At 49.2% G+C, this 19,001-nt stretch overlaps 10 protein-coding genes across 10 annotated transcripts; 4 read left to right on the top strand and 6 right to left on the bottom strand.

Annotated features, from left to right (window-relative positions):
• Positions 1–1,251: 1,251 nt before the first annotated feature.
• BGZ61DRAFT_427336 (kinase-like domain-containing protein) lies at positions 1,252–2,307 on the bottom strand. The gene is made up of 2 exons (XM_046243696.1): positions 2,105–2,307; positions 1,252–2,049 (listed from the first exon to the last, which is right to left on the bottom strand). The coding sequence occupies exons 1-2, from the start codon at positions 2,268–2,270 to the stop codon at positions 1,319–1,321; spliced, it is 897 nt and encodes a 298-aa protein (XP_046100104.1). The 5' UTR covers positions 2,271–2,307; the 3' UTR covers positions 1,252–1,318.
• Positions 2,308–3,274: 967 nt separating this feature from the next.
• On the bottom strand, positions 3,275–4,203 carry BGZ61DRAFT_482093 (uncharacterized protein; the record flags this gene model as incomplete). The annotated part of the gene is made up of 2 exons (XM_046249362.1): positions 3,275–3,707; positions 3,764–4,203. 2 exons carry the CDS (start codon positions 4,201–4,203, stop codon positions 3,275–3,277), a joined length of 873 nt encoding a protein of 290 aa, XP_046100103.1.
• Positions 4,204–4,974: 771 nt separating this feature from the next.
• On the top strand, positions 4,975–7,058 carry BGZ61DRAFT_591430 (uncharacterized protein; the record flags this gene model as incomplete). The annotated part of the gene is made up of 3 exons (XM_046256685.1): positions 4,975–5,492; positions 5,539–6,423; positions 6,476–7,058. 3 exons carry the CDS (start codon positions 4,975–4,977, stop codon positions 7,038–7,040), a joined length of 1,968 nt encoding a protein of 655 aa, XP_046100102.1. The 3' UTR covers positions 7,041–7,058.
• Positions 7,059–8,462: 1,404 nt separating this feature from the next.
• Positions 8,463–9,304, top strand: BGZ61DRAFT_361148 (concanavalin A-like lectin/glucanase domain-containing protein; the record flags this gene model as incomplete). The annotated part of the gene is made up of 2 exons (XM_046241239.1): positions 8,463–8,862; positions 8,916–9,304. 2 exons carry the CDS (start codon positions 8,463–8,465, stop codon positions 9,302–9,304), a joined length of 789 nt encoding a protein of 262 aa, XP_046100101.1.
• Positions 9,305–9,496: 192 nt separating this feature from the next.
• Positions 9,497–10,842, bottom strand: BGZ61DRAFT_497065 (uncharacterized protein; the record flags this gene model as incomplete). Its single annotated transcript, XM_046251093.1, has 5 exons — positions 9,497–9,717; positions 9,769–9,891; positions 9,962–10,264; positions 10,339–10,402; positions 10,465–10,842. The coding sequence occupies 5 exons, from the start codon at positions 10,840–10,842 to the stop codon at positions 9,497–9,499; spliced, it is 1,089 nt and encodes a 362-aa protein (XP_046100100.1).
• Positions 10,843–11,589: 747 nt separating this feature from the next.
• BGZ61DRAFT_361213 (amino acid transporter) lies at positions 11,590–13,486 on the top strand (the record flags this gene model as incomplete). Its single annotated transcript, XM_046241245.1, has 7 exons — positions 11,590–11,747; positions 11,798–12,021; positions 12,088–12,446; positions 12,497–12,598; positions 12,660–12,819; positions 12,874–13,184; positions 13,247–13,486. 7 exons carry the CDS (start codon positions 11,590–11,592, stop codon positions 13,484–13,486), a joined length of 1,554 nt encoding a protein of 517 aa, XP_046100099.1.
• A 271-nt stretch (positions 13,487–13,757) lies between these two features.
• On the bottom strand, positions 13,758–14,627 carry BGZ61DRAFT_458385 (Rhodanese-like domain-containing protein; the record flags this gene model as incomplete). The annotated part of the gene is made up of 3 exons (XM_046246751.1): positions 13,758–14,024; positions 14,108–14,222; positions 14,322–14,627. 3 exons carry the CDS (start codon positions 14,622–14,624, stop codon positions 13,843–13,845), a joined length of 600 nt encoding a protein of 199 aa, XP_046100098.1. The 3' UTR covers positions 13,758–13,842.
• An 87-nt stretch (positions 14,628–14,714) lies between these two features.
• BGZ61DRAFT_458383 (uncharacterized protein) lies at positions 14,715–15,610 on the bottom strand. Its single transcript, XM_046246750.1, has one exon. The coding sequence runs from the start codon at positions 15,523–15,525 to the stop codon at positions 14,776–14,778; it is 750 nt and encodes a 249-aa protein (XP_046100097.1). The 5' UTR covers positions 15,526–15,610; the 3' UTR covers positions 14,715–14,775.
• Positions 15,611–15,816: 206 nt separating this feature from the next.
• On the top strand, positions 15,817–17,112 carry BGZ61DRAFT_397497 (ubiE/COQ5 methyltransferase). The gene is made up of 5 exons (XM_046242977.1): positions 15,817–16,085; positions 16,145–16,249; positions 16,310–16,655; positions 16,717–16,905; positions 16,960–17,112. The coding sequence occupies exons 1-5, from the start codon at positions 15,840–15,842 to the stop codon at positions 16,989–16,991; spliced, it is 918 nt and encodes a 305-aa protein (XP_046100096.1). The 5' UTR covers positions 15,817–15,839; the 3' UTR covers positions 16,992–17,112.
• BGZ61DRAFT_458380 (flavoprotein-like protein) lies at positions 17,056–18,657 on the bottom strand. Its single transcript, XM_046246749.1, has 3 exons — positions 17,977–18,657; positions 17,710–17,908; positions 17,056–17,655 (listed from the first exon to the last, which is right to left on the bottom strand). Exons 1-3 carry the CDS (start codon positions 18,375–18,377, stop codon positions 17,230–17,232), a joined length of 1,026 nt encoding a protein of 341 aa, XP_046100095.1. The 5' UTR covers positions 18,378–18,657; the 3' UTR covers positions 17,056–17,229.
• Positions 18,658–19,001: the final 344 nt, after the last annotated feature.

Raw genomic sequence — 19,001 nt, 5'->3', positions numbered from 1 at the left:
ATATTGCCCAAAGAAAGATATTTGGTCAAAGAATGCTCCTTCCCCTAACTTTGGGCTGAAACAAGCAGGGGTATGTTTGGCTCTGTGATTTTTGTTTGCAGGCCAGCTGCAAACCACCAGATTCAAGTGTTTGACCAAGACTTATGTTTTCAACCTAGGATGTAGCAAAGAGTACGATAAGCCTTGTCTCACTGTCTCCCTGCACATTGCGCACGACTGTGGTTGTACACCCGATCTTATTAGAGTTCGTCGCGCCGAGTGAGGTTTCTATGTGTGCCGCCTGAACCCCACCGCAAGCAAAGTCGCTCCCCCTATCAATTCATGGCATTGCCGACGAACACCTCATCAATAGCACCGAAAGGCTCGTAGTTTGCCCCCCACCTAGGCGAAACACTTGTTACCAACAAGCGTCTCCTAGCCAGTTGATATCGGATGATGATACCAGTCAGAAATCCATGTTTCCACTTTCCAGAGGCCGAAACTGTGCGACCAACTTACTCCGGGCGTTTGCTGAGGACATGACTCCTTGTCGATGACCGGCAAGACAGAAAGGCAAGAGGAAGTCTTGAGGGATTAAGATAACCAAGCCCCCAATACATCCGGAACGTAAATACCACTCTTTTGCAGACTCCTCACCCACCAAATAACATATTCATCATTGGCCGCAACAACACCCGTTGAAAACTCCATCTTCGGCAGCTTCAATACCTGTGATTTTTACTCCCGATGTATCTTGGCAGCGCTAACATGTCGATGTAGATCTAGCAACTTCTTCCGTCCCCTGTCTCTACCCTCAGCGTCCATGCCCAGCACTACGAAGTACGAGATCTACATCACTGTCCACAAGGGAGGCCCCATAGACTTCTCAAAGTATAGGCACACTGGGCTCTGGTGTGTGCCTGAGGACGGCTCCTCACATTACTACTACCATGTCAAAGGTTTGACAGGGGAGTTCTCGTTCGAATCGCGGAAGGATTTCGACCCCACAACCTCAAGAACTTTTGCCCAAAAGGTCAGGGTCGGTACGACTCATCATTCTCTGACTTCCTCTGAGCTCACTAGTCAGATGGAGTCGGTTGATGTCTTAAACAAGGACCCCGAATTCGACTGCCAGCAGTGGGTCGAATTGGCACTGAAGGCTCTCTATCATACCGGTCATCTAACTGCGGAGCAATATGAGACAGGGCTGAGCGGGATGATTGATGCAACAATGGACGCAAAAGATGAATAACGGGTGCCGTGAAGCTTGTTCGCAACGATAGGTGGATGTTCTATGGATCAGGATCCGTAAGGGACCATCTTATACCCTATCGGCTAGCTAAGAGTTCTGCCATTTGGACATGGCAATGAAGTCGACAAGCTCGTCATGATACAACTCGGGGAAAATATCCTCTGCGTACTCCTTCCATTCCTTGTCGGCAGGGCGCTGAAAGAATTTAACATACTCCCAGTATTCTGGATACCATCCGCTATCCTCCCAGTCCACGAGTCCCTTGATCTTGCCGTCCTCAACCAAGATGTTCCTGGGTGTAAGATCGCAGTGGGAGAGGACAATGCGATGATCAGTTCGCAACCGTCGAGAAAACGCTTCCCGCACGAGTGGAGGTGTTTGTTCATAGAGGGCCGATAGCAAAAACTCATTGAAGGCGCTTTCGTCCTGGCAAGCAGAGGAATGGTACGTGAAGTGTACTCTCGTGTCTCGGATTTCGCTGCCGTCACAAGCGCTGATGAGATGAGGGGGAGGAGCCACAGATCTCATCTTTTCGATCATCACCCGAAGCTGGCGGGCAATATCCTTCTTCTGTTCGGTCGACATTTCGGGCCACAGCGTGTCAAGGCTTTGTCCTTGGATGTAGCTCATGCGTATGTGGACTTGACCATTAGGAGCCGCGTGCGCGTCGTGAACACATGGTGCTGGGACTCCAGCAAGAGCGGCGACTTTGAGCGCCTCCGCTTCTCCGATTGCGATGCGTTTTCCAGATTTGACGACAGTATTGTCGGGATGTAGGACCACTCTTCGATTGAACATCTTGTGCAACACCACAGCACCTACGCGGTTAGTTGAGCGAACAGATTTTCACGGTGATTCATTGCGTGGACCGACCTGGCTCAAGCTCGTCTTCAGATCCAGACTCATCAGAAGACTGCGCTTGCCCCTTGGCTTTTCTCTTTTCTCTCAGCTTCTTGGTGTAAAGGGACTCGTCCGGTTGTTTGCCGCGTGAGCGCGACACAGCGAAAGGCGCTGGAGTCGGGGTTTGGGAATCGCTCATTGCGAAGGTTGCGTTGCAGTAGAGTGTGAAAGGTGTTTGCCGGCAGATGCAGGAGGAACTTGGCTAGAGTGCTGGAGTAGGATGTTAACGGGGTCATTGGCTTTGTTGCATATTTGAATTACTTTTACGGTTATTAGCTTAAGCCTATTATTCCGATAAGTCTTCGAGTAAAAATTGACAATAACGTTAGTTATGGTCAAGCTGGTATATTCTTTTTGGGATTTTAATAGCTTTTCATGATCGTCTTACCCCGGTCTCGGATTTGGGCTTCACTTCAGTGCTAGTGTGTGGGGAAAAGAAGCCGATAGCCCACCCAAAAAGGTGGAGGGCAGCCTTACCTTAGCGGCGGGGTGTCTTCAAAGCCGGGATTGAGGGTAGAAGAAATCAAAACCAGAGGTTAAGATAATGCACTGGTACTACAGGCATTCTCTGATCGAATGATCCACGAGGAAAGGCCGCATCAATAGACGAAAAATACCATCATTTCAGTATTCCGCGGATAGTGGCTAATGATGATAACGGACGAATCAATCTGCCATGGCATGAACTTCCCTGGAAGACCACAAGACTGACTCGTCGGATTGATCTAGTAGCCCTTCCCATGGCGCTTTATCTCAAAGGAGATACCTCGCCATGGCTCCCTCCCAGAATATAGAATTTTCTGTTTTGCCTCCAGGGATTAACTATTGAATCGACCACATGGGTATACACCCAGCAGTTCTGCTACTTTCTCCCCGAATTTTGATGCTTCCTATTAGTATAGATATATGTGCATTCTGATTTATTTTCTCTCATGTTTTAGCAGATTTAATTGTTAGGCAGTTTCTGTTGGAAGACCTGATTTCTGCAACATTACAATATCCTGGTACCTTAGCTACCCTACAAGCCAGTATAGGCGGGTGTGGTGGTTTTAAAACAAGCGGCAACTTCCCCTTTTATTAAATTCTTTGATGGATATTATTGTCAAAGACAGATCATCCATCAAAAATACGAGCTCAATCTAATTATTTGAAAAAGTCTTTGGCTGCCTCTCTTGACATATTTCCAACCCCCTGAATCGCCTCATCCCGGGCTATCACACGGTCAAGTGAAATAGGCGGTGCGTTGGGGGTCCACGTGCTGTCAACCCCAATGTTTCCAATCCACTGCCGCGCCTTGTTGAATGCCTCAGCATGCTTAACAGCTGTCCCCGTTGCCGTCGTGGTCCCCTTCAAGCCGCTTTCACAAAACTTCAAGCATCGAGCTAGCATCATGCTGTGCCGATTCAGCACTTTCAGAACCACATCCACGTCTTCCTGCCGAATGCTGAGGCTGTTCAGGGACAGCGAGCTGATGGCCAGTTGCAGTCCTTCCATTTGGCCAGTGAAGGAATTGATGGAAGATGCCATCTTTGTTTCGAGAGATTGCAGAGCTTCTTTGTTGCTTCGGACAGTTTGGCTTAAAATCACCATCGGTTACCGAGTCTCTGGCTTGTAAAGGGAAAAGGGACTTACAAGGTGGCCACTCCAATTGCAAGTTCCAGTGCCTGCTTGTAGCGCTGCAGCTCAGCTTTGAATAGCGCCATGTCCGTCTCGTGAAGTAGAAGGCGGCCCTTGTCACGGCTCGAAATAAGAGGAGGTGTCGAGTGAGACGTGAGATCCGCTAATTTTGCCTTGAAATCATTACACGAGTCCCGGCATTGTTGAGTGACGGCCTTTAGGGTGTCGAAACACGCCAGCTGGTTGGGCGAGTAGTTCGAGTTCTGTTGCTCGGAAAGCTCTGTTGTTAATAATGAAAGCTGCCTCTCGACAGCTTCGATCTCCTGGCTTAGGCTCCTCAGGGTCTCGGGTGCGTTTGAATAGCCTTCTATCAAACCCCGCAGAAATTTACATGTCGAAAACGCCGCTTGGAGCACACCTAGCACGCCGACGGTGATGCTGAATGGATCGGCCATGTCTCTATTGGTTTACTATAATCTGAAGGTATTGTACGAGTTGCTAAGAAAAACAAAGGGCAATTGAACGTGGAGGTCCCTAGATTGTTTGTGGTTACGTCCGATGACGAGGTAATGAACAACTTGAGATTGAGGGGAATCTGTTGATGGGCGTGTCAGCTGAAGTTACCCCGCGTCCCGATTCACACCTGATTTATAAGGCAATGACTGACAGCCTTGATCTACTCTGGCCATGAGTGTCACGCCCCTCATTCAGCTGGTCAGACTTGCACATAAGCTTTTTTGAGCAGAAGCTACAGTAGGATACTGAAGGCCCTTTCTTGAAATATATACAGCACTAGCTAGCTGACTTAATCTTGCTAGTAATTGTTTAATTTTTAGCTTTTCAGAAAATCGTCAGATAGATCAACACCGTACAGTATCGATACACAATAGAGACATACGCTTAGTGCTACATCCAGTGCCACAAGAGAAAGTAGCTTTATAATGAACATCAATATGGAATATAGAACTGTAAATAGCATAGCGTGCCTGGCCTTATAAGGCTAGTCCTCCCAGACTGAAAGAATTTCATTTATTCAGCCGCACCTGATACCCCAGCACGTAGATAGCCTAAGCCGGTTAGTTCATGCCCAACTCGGCATACCGAGAAGACAAGGCTGTCTGACGGGGCAGTGTCGTGTCTCTTCAGCCGCACAGAAACCTCGACATTTCACCTCATTCAATCCCTGGGCCTGACAGCGCCAATGACTCGAGCTGGCGGCCCATGATATGGATCAACTACGGCGGGATGATGTTACCGCCGACTTCTTTGGCCCCGACAACGAGGCGACGTTGGCTCCGCCCGGCAGGGTTGCTATCGCTCGAGACAATGCCAGGCTCTTCGTCGGGAACGTCATCAACAATCATGCAGCCCCGCCTCGCCAGGACACGTTTGATATTGACTCTGAACGGTCGTCTCTCATGACTACATCCGGGCTGGATCCAATCACGTTGACAGCAAAGGTTTTTGAAGCCGCAACCCCCGTCGCCAGTGCCCTGCGATCATGTCAGAAGCAGGCTGCGCGGTTCAAGATTGGCGCTCTATCCATTGCATCTCTGCACACGGAGTGTTCGGCCATTCGGACCACGCTTCTCCAGATTAAGTCTCTACTGTCGCGAGACGGGCAGAAGCCTCTCACGATCGAGTCTGGGAGGATCATCCTCGAAGACTATTATGGGGTGCTCGAGTTTAGCTGGCTCCTGTTCAATGTCATCCTCAAACATTTGAGGAGTCTTGGCCTTACCCAGTTGGAGGGGATGAGCAAGGACGACTTTATAGCTAACATGGGGAAGTTTTGGGAGTATCGTGAAATGGATGAAATCATCCAGGTTCTCGGGCGTCAAGCTCGAGCAGTCGATCTCTTTCATGTGGCCTTTCAATCGCACGTTTTCCGCAGCCATTCTGCTGCTCAGGGGAACGCTAACAAGACTCAGGGAAACGGAGCACGAAATATCCGCCGTCATGGAAAGCCCGGAAGTGAGGCAGGTCATTGCAAGCATCTCTGACGATACAATATCGCTACACGAGTCCTTTTGTACAGCACCCGAAGGCGCATACCCCCCGGAAACGGCATCTGTGACTAGCGGGCGAGAGTTTGGTTTTGATCAAATTCTAAAAAGCACCGCGCTTTACCGGAGAGCATCCATGTTAGCCGGGCAAGGTTTGATATTCCAGCACCAGCGCCTGTTTCACAACGCAAATATAGAAGAAGCTGGTCCCTCTCATGCCGAGTCGATAGCGGCCCCGCAATTGCCTTTAGCGGTACCACTAAGCATTCCTCCCAGCATATTGCCTACTCCGCGAGACAACGGCAAGCTGCCAGAAGGTAGACAAATGATATCGGATGACGAACGCCTTAGTGCCTTCTTGCGTGACCGAAGGCCTTCAGTTGGTTCTGACTCGAGCGCGAACACTGTCAAAGCCGCACCGAGTCCACCACAGGTCTCTGTCTACGAAGGTAGTACCAAAGCCGATTCACTAGTGGAACCCTCTCTAGGGGAAACGGTATTCAACCCAACCTTTCCCGCCGACGACAGCGTAGACCTGTATAAAGCAGCCAAAAGACGGCCAACCTTGTTCGAAGTTCTCTACCGGAGAACGACGAAGCCATACTCATTATTTGAGTTCTATATATATATGAGAGACGTACAGCATTCCGTTGACTATCTCGACTTCTGGTATGTACCGGTGCCCTGCTTTCCAGCTCTGTCGATTTTAACTAGTGACTAGGCTGGATGTCTCGCAACACATGAGTCTCTGTCGACACTACGTGAGAGAGTTGCGAAGGACCGTACTAGTCGACTTCTCCACACACGAATCGATAGAATCAGTGGACGATGACGGAAAGTCACACACTGGAAGTCAGGTATTCCCGGGACCGGGTCACTCGGTGGCAAGACAAGACATTCGAGCGAGCGCCGAGAAGATCCTCTACACGTTCGTGCTACCCGGAGCGGAGCGTGAAATCGTCCTGCCCGGCTCCATTACCCAGGAATTAACCAGAGCGATCGAGGAAGACGGCAGGGACGACCCCGAGGTGTTTGACACGGCCAAGGATTACGTCTTCCTGGCCATGGATAGGGATGCGTTCCCGGGCTTTCTGAATCTGAGCAGGCCGCTGTTTAGGATTTTCAGGAGGTCGGACGTACTGGGCTCATTGGTGAATAGGTTGTCCAGGGTTAGCCCAGTGTCGCAGGTGGTGCAGTCGTTGTATGACGGGGGGCATGGAATGCAACGTATTCCGCCCCAGCAACTATTACAATCGCTGGGTAACGGAAAGGCGCCACAGATCTAGCAACGAAGTCTATTGTCCAAATCTCTCCTCTCACCTAGATCCATCGGTTCATTACGCAAGCTGAGAAAGGAATGTTCTGTTTTCATGAATATGCCAAGATATAAATCTTAGTCTTGCGTAGGGTTTGCAGTGTTTTCTGGTTGAATTGTGTGGATGCATCTTGTTGACTGATTTCTAATACGTAGCACATTGGGGCGAGGTTCGGTTCCGATTTTTTTTGTTAAATCTACAGTTATACATTATTTCATTCGAGATGCTTTTATCTTCGGCTTCATATATTTGGCTGATCTTTCGGGGATTGTCTTTTCATCAAAGCCTTTTCTGAGCGTAGGACGTCACGGCCTAGATATCATGAAATATATCTGGATTTACTTATGAAGGACGTTCTTGAACGGTCTATTAAATTGAAAGCAACTGCTTCCATTTCACTTCAAAATACACTCTTCTTACCATATGCAACAGTGTTCCCGTAAGGGCCGTAGCAACCGCAGATCCTAAACATAGTGCACAGTTATTTGTGATAACATTATAAAACATGTCCTGCAACAAGCAAACAGGGACCAGTCTATACAGCGGTACATGTTAATGAGGTCATCGTGTCCACGTTCTTGAACGACTGCGGAAGTTATCGTGGAAACAGTGCTCCTACCATATTTAACCAATAATTCAACCCTGAAACAAATCAAGATCCAGATATTCCAACGCAGCCGATGTATGGCATGTATGTGTTTAGGGTGGTCTAGTTCCGTCGAGAGAAGCTGTGAAAATACTCTTGGAGTGCGGCTGAGGTAGTTCTGTTGGAGAGACCCACGGAGTACGGTGTCTGGTAGGTTGAGAGATAATGCAATGACTACACCGGTTCAGAGCAGATTCGTTTGTGGAAAGAGCTCTGTAACGTTGATGCCGACCCTTTCTGGTTAATGGCCAATTCCTTCATCCTTTTGAATCCTTCGACTAGGGCGTTTCAGGCTACGGCTGAACCATCCTCACGAAATTAGAAGGTGGTCGGAGTCATGTATACTTTTGTTTCAGACAAGGGTCGTGGGAGGCCTGAACGGGCCACTTTTGACAGGGTTGTCTAACATGGTGTGGCTGAGCATAAAAGTCCGAGCCGTCCCCATACTACGTCGGATACGAAAGAAAGGATTTCTCACGAGAATAAGCGCTAACATGTCTCGTGGTATATTAGCTGTGGATCATGAGTCGCTGAGGAATGCATAGCCCGCCGAGTCTAGACCTACAACGGTTGGGCGTCACTGTCTAAAACCTGGCAGCAGCATTCCTGTCAACAGTCTAGACGTCAGCCCACTCAAGACAGGGAACTTATCCTCCGAAATTGGAGCACACTAACGTGTATATATGTAGCTTCATCTCTCTTGGGAATAGAAAAAATCACCGGCATTCTACTGTACATAATTTATCATGCATCTTGTTTCTTACTTGTCTGTCGCGTTGACGGCCGTTGGCCTGGCTGTGGCCGCGCCGCAGCCGGGTGTCATGAAGCGCTCCCCAGAGCCTACCTTTGAAAATGGCAAATACCTGGTCGATCGTGCCACCTCCTTCTCCAAGAAGGCAACTTACACCTTCACTGGAAGCAGTCTGCCCCAAGGATTGTCCGCAAGCAACTACAAGGCCGGTAGCACCCACAGATTTACCCCGTCCAACATCAAAGTCCGCAATGGCTACCTTGAGCTTCTGGTCAACGGAGGCCAGACCGCAATGCCGTACAAGAGCGGCGAGGTTGTTACCGATATCGAGAACATCAAGTATGCTAGTGTTAGAACTGTCGCTATTTTGTCCGAACCCGCTGGCGTTTGCAATGGTAAGTTCACATCGACCTGTAAACAAATTGAGCTCACAAGTTGACACTTCCAGGCATGTTCTTCTACAAGTCTGACACACAGGAGACGGATATCGAATGGCTTTCCGATAAGAATTCGGAGTCTAATGCCGGCACGCGCAGGCTCTGGTTTACGAACCAGGATGCAAACGGTGACGGCAAAAGCACATACAAGGCGGTCACTCCGCCCTCGAACCCGACTACCACTGAGCATGAGTACCGTATCGACTGGACGGCCGGTTTGGTTAAGTTTTACGTCGATGGCGTCAAGCAATGGGAAACAACCAAGGACGTCCCCAGTCAGTCTGGTCCTTGGATCTGGAACAACTGGTCTAATGGCGACAAGGGCTGGAGCGCTGGACCTCCGAAAAAGGACGCTGTCTTCAAGATCAAAAAGATCGAGATGTACTACAACACTGCTTAAGTTCAATGTCTCTAGACGGTATAGGTGTCCTCTTGGGTTCTTGGATACTTTGGAGAGCATTGTAGGTGTTTGTACTTAAGGGAAGACCATGAAGAAAAAACACGCGATATATGGGCAATTTTGCTTCACATTGACGTATACATTGACGTATACATTGACGTAGCTGCAATGAAGTGCCGGATTGCTCGAGCACTAAAATTCTGCGACCGAAGGTGCACCATCCCACATGGAGACCAAAATCTGTCTCTCTCCTTCCCAAGGCTCGCGGCCATGTGACACTTGGAAGTTGTCCACGAGAAGAAGGTCACCCGGCTCCAAGACTAGACTAATCTCCTCCTTATCAATAACGTCTATAAGCTTGTCTAGGTACTCCCGGGGAATTGGAGTGCCGTCGCTGTAAACACACGGGAGATCTACTCCTTGTCAGCCAACTTGAACATGATACTCCGAAGCAGACAACTTACAAGTCATTCCATCACGGCCGATATGTGGTGGGTTGAGAGCACCAATGTCTCGCGTGATTCCATGACGTCCTACGAGTCCGTTGAACCAGACAGGTCTGCCGCTTGACGGTAACCTCCGAAGGCCTATTCACATAATTAGCACTGGACAGCCAGGCTGGAGACTTTTCTTTATTAGCAGATGCTTGAAACCTACCAGGAATATGTTGAGTCAACTCAAGGCTATCATCCTCAAGCCATTTGAAGTCGGATGTTAATCTGCGAACTTGCTTCTCGACCTTGCTCCGTTTTGTCGCGTCGTCGTCGCCTGGTAGAAAGTCCTGCCCAAAGCTGAACTCACCTGCCCAGTTGAAGCCGTTGCCGTTGCCCTCGTTTCCGGGGGCACGGAAGACCATCTTCATACCTAGTCCGCGTTTTCGAACACCCTCGACCAACTCCGGAATCTCGGCAAGAACCTTTTCATATACGTTGGCACTATTGGCGATCGGCGTTGCGCCACCTGGCGTATTGGGGTCAACATTACTCTCTCCTCAATCGCCGTCCCGAGATGGAAGAGAAAATCCATGGCCCTACCTTTCGGCGCCTTCTTCACGCAGTAGAAATGAATGTTTGCTGGAAAACGCGTGTACCTGGAGTACTGCATGGTGTTAGCCAACGGGCATTTGCCACTCGACGATGACACCAACTCCCCTGTCATACCTCGTTATGTTGGTAGAAGCGACGGTCAGCGGGCCCTTCATTGGCCGTCCATATGGCTGTTGCCACTGGTGTCCTAATGCCGGCGAGGCCGATCTGCTCGTGGGGGGACGAACCCCGTGCTTCTTCTACGGCACAAACGAGATCGGAGAAGGTCTGCGCCGAGGCGTGACCCATTCCACGCAACAGCACGGCACCGTGACGTTCCAGAAGCTCCTGGATCTTCCCTGATGATGCCAAGGCTCGCAGGGCTGAAGCAGACTCAGCAACCGGGGGCGGCCCGCTCTCGCCGTTGACCTGGAGCCCGTAGGGAAGCACGTTGCCAAAGTATGTCCTCGCCCCCGGGACGTCGAACGGCTTGAACTCGACTGGTGCGGCCATCGTTGCTATAGAGGCAAGATATCTCGGCGTTGATAATCCGATGTTGCTCTTGCACCTGTCAGCCGTCGTTTATATATCAACCGTGTCGTAATCCGCGTTTCCAATTACTACCTGAAGTCGGCACGGCCCCGACACGACGGGGATGATTGAGTATGACCAGGTGGGCTCCCCTCGCCATGGGCCCAATCACTTCAAGTGTTGGTATTGCGAATCAGTCGCACGAATGACGCGATAGGCCGAATGGCGCGTTAGCTATTTCCCATCCCACTTGCTTTAGATCTTCAACATCCCCCCTCCACCGTTGCATGCTCACTTTGACTTCTCTTTGGTCAATATCCTAGCATCTCCGCCCCGTTATTGCGTGCTCAATCTCCTGTTACGTCAAGTCAACCCGTGCTAGCGGATATACGTCCGAAAGGCCCATTGTGTAACCCTGGTTGCAGGAGTCGGTCAAAGGCCCGAAGCGAACGACTAATTGGTCATACTATGGATCGGCCTTGACATTATACGAAATATGTGGTTATCCTAGCCAAGTACGGAAATAATTTAAATATCCAGCTCTACTTATAAGTAAGCTCTGTCACCTTTCCTTTTGTTGTGCCGTCAACTCCCATACCAGGAAAGTCTCACGTTCTCAACATATAGGAAAATCCAAGGACCATTGTTAAAATGGGTTCAAAAGATGACTTGGCGATTAAAAGTGAGTCGTGATAACGTGAGAAGCGGCTATATGTCATCTAACCGGTTATGCTAGCGTCCGACGGAAGCCGGGAACCCACCGACCATGGCAATGGAAAAGACGGCAACAATGTTTTGGGCATCGTTGAAGCAAATGTCCTCCAGGAACGCACCATTGGAGTATTCGGCGCTGTCTCGTTAGTGGTAAATAAGATCATTGGCGCAGGGTATGTCATAACTCCGACTCGATTAGAAGTTCTTTACTCACCAGAGTCAGCATCTTCTCGACGCCTAGTACCATCTACAAACTCTCAGGCAGTGTCGGCATGTCACTGATGTGCTGGGTCATTGGCGCCATCATCTCAACCTGTGGTATCTTCGTCATGCTTGAGTTTGGTGCTGGCATCCCAAGATCCGGAGGAATCAAGAACTATCTCGAGCGATCGTTCCATCCGCGATTGATGCAGACATGCATTTACGTCTTCTACTGTGTTTTCCTCCGTGAGTCTCCCTGACTGTCTTATCTACTTCATCACCGAGCCATTGCTAACCTTGCGACGTCACTAGAAATCTCCGCGAGCAATGCCATAACGTTTTCTTCGTACATTCTCGTTGCCGCTGGGGTCGAGTCGACGACGTGGAAGCTTCGTGGCGTCGCAATAGCAGGGGCCATCTTTGCCGTCGGAATGCACACTGTAATCCCACGTGTTGGGCGAGCCTTGCAGGACCTGCTTTCTGCCGTCAAGCTGTTTACTCTCGCTTTCATCGTCTGCTGCGGCTTCGCCGCGCTCGGGGGTCATCTCAAAGTTGAGAACCCAGGCAACTTTTCGAACGCGTTTAAAGGCACGTCTAGCAACGGATACAATATTGGATCTGCGATTCTGAATGTCATTTTCTCTTTCCAAGGGTATGACAATGTCAATGCTGTAAGGAAACATCAAGAATTCGACTTCCGACTTGTTCTAACAGGCTTCAGGTATTATCCGAGGTCCGTAATCCGCAGAGGACACTTCGGATAGCGCTTCCCCTGTCTATGGGCGTCATAAGTGTTCTATATCTACTTGCAAATGTTGCCTACGTAAGCATTACATCTCATAGCTGCTCTTTCGATTGAGTAACTTGGCTAACTCCTCCAACAGTTTGCTGCCGTGTCCAAGGAAGAGTTCTTGGCAGCCAAGGTCACAGTTGCAGCAACCCTCTTCAAGAACCTCTTCGGCGAATCAGCAGGAACCAAAGCCCTTCCAGCACTGGTTGCGCTCTCCGCGCTTGGTCATCTTCTTGGAGTTGCCTTCACTGTTCGTAAGTCACCGTACACCTTTTCTATCAATTATGAGAAAGGCTGACTCTGGGTAGCGCGAATTCTGCAAGAATTGGCGAAGGATGGCGTTCTGCCTTTCTCAAACCTCTTTATGGAGAACAGACCGTTTCGAACTCCAATTTACAGTCTGATACTTCACCTGGGCGTCACTATTCTCTTCATCTGCGCTCCACCAGCGGGCGATGCTTTCACTTTTATTGTCAGCTTGTCGACGTACCCGACGACTGCTTTACTTACAGCGATCACGGTTGGATTGGTTAAGTTGCGCCTTACTAAAAGCGAAGACTTTCAATCTCCGCTCCGCGCTCCCTGGGTCCTTGTCGTCGGCTACTTGGCAGCCAACATTGTAAGTTGTCTTTACCAGCTGCATTCTGTCGTGGAGTCCGTCGCTAAAAGTCTCGCGTCCAGTTCCTCCTTGTCATGCCTTTTGTCCGTCCTCCCAATGGCAAAGGTAGCACTTCATTGCCATATTGGCTTTCCTCTGTTGTGGCGTTGGGGATTCTGTCATTGGGTATTGTTTACTATGTGTGTCGATTCGTGCTGACACCACTGGTGTTTGGATATAAGAACGAAAAGGTCCAGGTTGAACTAAGTGACGGGTCAAAGGTTACTAGATTTAAGAAAGTGGCCGGAGCAACGGATCAGTAAAAAACCCACCAACAATAAGATCAACAATAGTGAAAGTTATATTTTCATGTATTAGCTTGGTTATATCTATTCATGGTAAAATTATAGATTATCAACACAAAATTATAGTAAAGGGAGATAATCTATCTAATAGTGCTAAGTAAAAATAAAAATGAAGTTAAATGTTATAAATTACTTCATATACTTTTCTTTAAGATGTTCTGAGTGTCAAAACACAAACAATTAAGGCTTTTATAGTGATCTCAGATTTCAAGAAGTACTAGAAATATATGGCATATTCCTAAACTCAAGAGTGAATCTCATAATAATTTACACTATCTAGAACCCTTATCTGCCCCTGGGACTCATTTCAGTTCCTATTTGTTAGACCAGGCAGCTGTGTCATATCCATCCATCCACTCCAAAAATTCGCCACCCGCTATAGCCCAGCCCTTGATTCCTCCGACCAATATGAGACTCTCCATAACTTCGTCTCCAGAATCGACAATGTAGTCACTGAACCAACCGGCGGCTCGTGGGCCACGTCCACGTGAAGAAGCTGTTCTTATGTTCAGACATTCTCTTCTTCCCAACGGATGAAAAAAAAAAACCATCAACACGCAGTGGGATCTTATAACTCACAACAATACCAGATGACCTTGCGAAACCCTGCAGCCTTGAACATATCGTAAATAGTTGGTATGGTTGGGTACAGGCTTTGTGCGGGCAGGTTGATAGATCCACGAATTGTACCGCCCTGAAGATGCGCGTAAGCAAGAATGATAAAAGAGCATGCGAAACACCATGCCTGCCTCCTCTTTACCGATGGACGGAGGAATCAAAGGTATCAACATACCTCATGGTCATTGCGGCGCAAATCGACTAGAATAAAGTCGCGGTCGGCGAATTTGTCACATCCCTTCAGCATCTTCAACAGCTCCTCTCGCGTCACGCCGCCGGGCTGTGATTCCCTTGGCGCTGGGAACGCAGCGTACCAGGGTGGAGGGTTTCCGGGCTCGTGTGCAGATGCCATTATTGTGATTTCTGATACTGATCTGGGTCTGTTAATTGAAACCGACGTGTTATATCGGTGAAAAATGGTTGCAAGTTTCAACATGTTTTTGGCGGCGCTGACACGAAGCGAGCGTGGACCGATCATTTGTATCAATGTCAAGGTTATGAGGCAGTGGCTGGAGGGAGCCTGTCACCTCCAAGATATGATTGGAATGTCAAAATTACCGCAACTACCGGGACACTTGTTAAGGCTTAACGATGATTGGACCGCCGACCAAACTTCTTCTTGCATGAGGCTAATGAGAGGAGCTAATAAGGTCCAACAACGCAAACAGCAAGTCTGTCTCCACACGGCATCCATCTCCTTCACGGATTGCTCCTCTAAACCCGGGTTCTAACCAGCTGCGTAAAGCAGTGCTATCCAAGCCTTTGTAATTTTGTTGAGCGATGATAAGATATGCATCTCGGCAGCGAGTGGTCGATTTGCCGGGTTCTGGAGGCGGCAAGTGACAGCAGTTAGAGTCTGCAGAGCCTGCAAATGCCTCGTAGTCCGGTAGATGCCCTTGTAACATGATGTCGTTTCCAGACGGGGCCAATAACTGGGGTGGATGAGTACAAGATGGGTCCACGATAGGGATGGTCTCGCTTTGAAGAAGAGAGGGCTGCTGGATCGGTTCGTCATTTCCTCTCTGTGCCAGGGGGCAATGGTCATCTCCCAGAATCATGGCAGACTCTCCCACTGGGACTGATAGACAACCATGACTAAATTCCAATGGCTCAGCCGCTGCATCAACCGCAGTTGAATGATCTTTCGACTCGCCGAGACTCCGCAGCGACATCGATTTGTTGTGCATTTTTGATTGGTCCAGTTCCCGGGAAAGCTCGTCGATACGGGTAAGAGCACAGTTAAGCTGTGTCTGAGTATCTGCTAGACGGGTCTCGAGTTCCACGATTTGATCCTTGACTCGCTTCCGGTGGCGTCGCTGGTTGTTGCGCAGCCTGGTGGCCTTGTGATCGGCCGGCTTTGCGGACCATTTGCTCATCATCTCGGCGATGGGGATTCCGTGCCGAGTCTGGGTCGCCCCCGTAGGATAATCTCATAGAAGAGAAAGATCCAAAATAATGATGTTGTGACATGGGAGAACTCACGACTTCACAATGATTGGCGGCCGCTCAAGCCATGATGTGGCGATGACAGATCAAATATTTGCTGCTTTGGGCCTAGTGCGCCAGACGTTGCATCATCACCTCAAAGGGTAATAATCGAGTGACAAACGGTCTCGCTTGCTGGTCATGTGCGTTCGAGGGAGTGCTTATGGATACAGACCAGCACGGCTATAAATCCCACGAAGCACGATGCATGCTGCCAAAAGTTCACGGCAAGCACATTTGGCAAGAAATCACTACCGACTTCATGGATTCTCACGACATTTATGATCAAGTCCGCGCTCATTATAGCACTGCCTCGCAAAACAACAGTGCCGAATATGGAAGCGCCATTGCGAAATCCTTCGGGTACTCTGATGAAGAACTCGCAAGCATCCCTACAGGATCGAATCTCGGCCTCAGTTGCGGGAATCCTCTAGCCATCGCTAGTATTCGTGAGGTTTGTCACATCCATAGGGCTTTCAACACCAGGTGCTTGTACTAAATCTTTGGCTCCAGGGCGAGACGGTAATCGATCTCGGTAGCGGAGCTGGTTTTGATGCTTTCCTTGCTTCCAGCAGAGTCGGGCCGTCTGGAAAGGTCATCGGCGTTGATATGAACAAGGCACTGATTCCCAGACCCTTCAGATATGTCTTTGGATCCTAATTCTGACATATGTAACAGGATATGCTTGCAAAAGCCAACAAAATTAAGAGTGAAACGAGCAAAGCCAATGTCACGTTTGTTGAGTCGCGCATCACTGACATGGCGGCCCTTGGGTCTGGAATTGCCAACTGCATCATCTCCAATTGCGTTATTAACCTCGTTCCGGCTGCGGAGAAGCATTTGGTGTTCAATGAGATGTTCCGTCTTTTGAAACCTGGCGGTCGTCTTGCCATCTCAGATGTCCTCGCGAAGAAGTCATTGCCGGAAACGCTTAGGTCTGATATAGCCATGTACGTCGGGTGCATTTCGGGAGCAAGCGAAGTTCATGAGTATGAGCAATTCCTTCAAGATGCGGGTTTTCGAGGTAATTGCCTTAATTATGACTTTCTTGGGACTGATCAATAGACTAATGCGTGTTGGTTAAGAAATCGTCATTGCCGACACGAAGAGCGACCTCAATGTCTACATCCAGACCAACAACGATGGCTCAAAGAAGGCAGATTGTTGCATCCCGTCAGAAGTAGGGAAGTCAACTTCTAACCGTGCCATGGACCTCCGTGTGCCGAATAGAAGCTGTGAAAGCTTGACAGATACTGATCTGAATGAGTGGGTTGGTGAGCAGAATATCCATTCCGAAGTGTTACCTGGAGATCTAACAGAGGAAAAAGGGTCATTCAAAGTTTACGCCGTCAGGGAATGATGCAGTACAAGGGGAGCAAGTACAACGAGTTTTATTCCATGTGTCCTGGGATTAACTGCCAGAACTTCCAGGGATGCGATCGATTGCTAGTATATCACAATAGGCTAGTAGTTAAATTAACACACCAAAATCTTTCGAACATTACTTCATGATCTACTAATTCCGCAGGCACCATGTCGTTTTCTTCTAGCTTCCATTCCTTCTAAGCCTATGCCATTACTCTAATACCATCCGTATTTTATGAGCCTTCAGTTCCATTAACAGCCGGATTTGCCTTGTCAACGTTCTGTTCAGCGACCAACTTGACCCTTCGTTCCTCGCGCTCGCTGAAGCGGTCGCCAAACAAGTGGAAATGAGGACGCATCACCATAGTGTATTTCACCAACTCCTCCATGCAGTCGACGACGCGATCACGGTTGGAACTGGGCAGCATGCGGCTGCCTTCAGATTCCGAGGTGAACTGCGTATAGGCTTGCGGGACGGAGCTCTGGTTAGGAATGGCAAACATGCGCATCCATCGGCCCAGGATGCGCAGAGAGTTGACAGAGTTGAATGACTGAGATCCACCGCTGACTTGAGCAACTGCTAGGGTACGACCTTGAGTTGGGCGAACTGAACCTGACGATAGCGGGATCCAGTCAATCTGCTGCTTGAAGATTCCGGTCTATGAACTGTGTCAGCATCGCATTTTCCTGGTCCTCTTCTAGCATAAACTTACCAGATTTCCATGCTGCTCTGGGCTGATCCAAACGTGGCCATCGCTCCATTTGCTAAGCTCCCGCAATTCCTGCACCTTGGGATGCGTGTGCTGCACATCATCCTTTTGCGGAAGACCAGCGGGATCATAGATGCGGACGTCACAGCCTAGACGAAAGAGGATCCGAGAGGATTCGTAGGCTAGTAATCGAGAGTACGATCTGGTCATCGAAATTATAGTCCTGTTATTTCAAAGCTGGAGTGCTGAGGAGCATGTGGATAAACTAACCGACTTCTCATGCTTCCATACAGGACGAGAATGCGTAGTCTTTCTTGCCCCCGGCTGATGATTTCCGACTCAACCATCTTCAGCGCCGTACTCATCTCTAATTGCGCGACCCAGTCGACAGCTTCATGTTCCTCTTCCAGTAGGAAAGGGCGGTAGCGCTCGCGCACCTCCGGTTCATCATCGTCCTTGGAAATGGCGAATGACCGACCGCGATACGCAGGGTCTGGGGCAAGCTCTGCTTGAGGCCGTGCGGCATGAGAATTGTTGAGGTCACCGTGGCCGTTCATGTTGCGTGAAATGTGAAAATTCCGGGGCAATGTTCGCGACTGACGGAAAAGATGGCACCACAGACTAAGAATTGGTCGAGAACCGAAGGCCGGGAGAAGTGGATTGACTAGCATGCCTGAACCTTGAGTGAGAGAGTGAGAGAGATTTATGACAGAGGGGATGAGACGGCATAGCCTCTTTTATATCTGGCCCCGTTGCTCCAATGTTTATCAATCTGTCCACCCCCACGCTTCTCGCTGCGGCTACTGCGTAGTGTCAAAGGGAGTCAGTAAAGCAGTACGCCTTCCAAACAGCGAGGCCGGCAAAAAATGTGGGGGACTTTCTTCCTTGGAAATTGGAGAGGATGTCACTTATTTTACTACAGGGCTCTCAGGAACTCCAACTTGTCATACTGCGACGACGACACAAACAGACAGAAGAAAGTGAGGGTTGAGGTGTAAAAAAGGGGACAAGCTCGTGGCTCATCAGGGAGCCTGTCATGCCCTGGTCATGATTGGGTACGGTATCAGCAGCTAATGTATCACGCGGCAGATGTGTGGGGCTTCTAGTAAGTGTGCTGTCCATCGATACAGAGAACTAATAGTTCCCTGCGGCAATAGAATGAGATCTGTCATATCTTACCCCACCTGGAGAACCAATGTTTATGAAGCGGAGGTAGTTTGAGCCGAATTGGGTCATTGAGTTTGAGGTGCTACGCTCAGTGGGCAGCCGAAAACACCTGAAGACTTCTTTAAGTG

The sequence above is a fragment of the Ilyonectria robusta genome (assembly GCF_021365365.1).
Source record: "Ilyonectria robusta strain PMI_751 chromosome Unknown BGZ61scaffold_20, whole genome shotgun sequence".
Lineage (NCBI taxonomy): Eukaryota > Fungi > Ascomycota > Sordariomycetes > Hypocreales > Nectriaceae > Ilyonectria > Ilyonectria robusta.
Note: the sequence above shows the minus strand (reverse complement) of the source record. Positions and strands in the feature narration are given on the sequence as shown.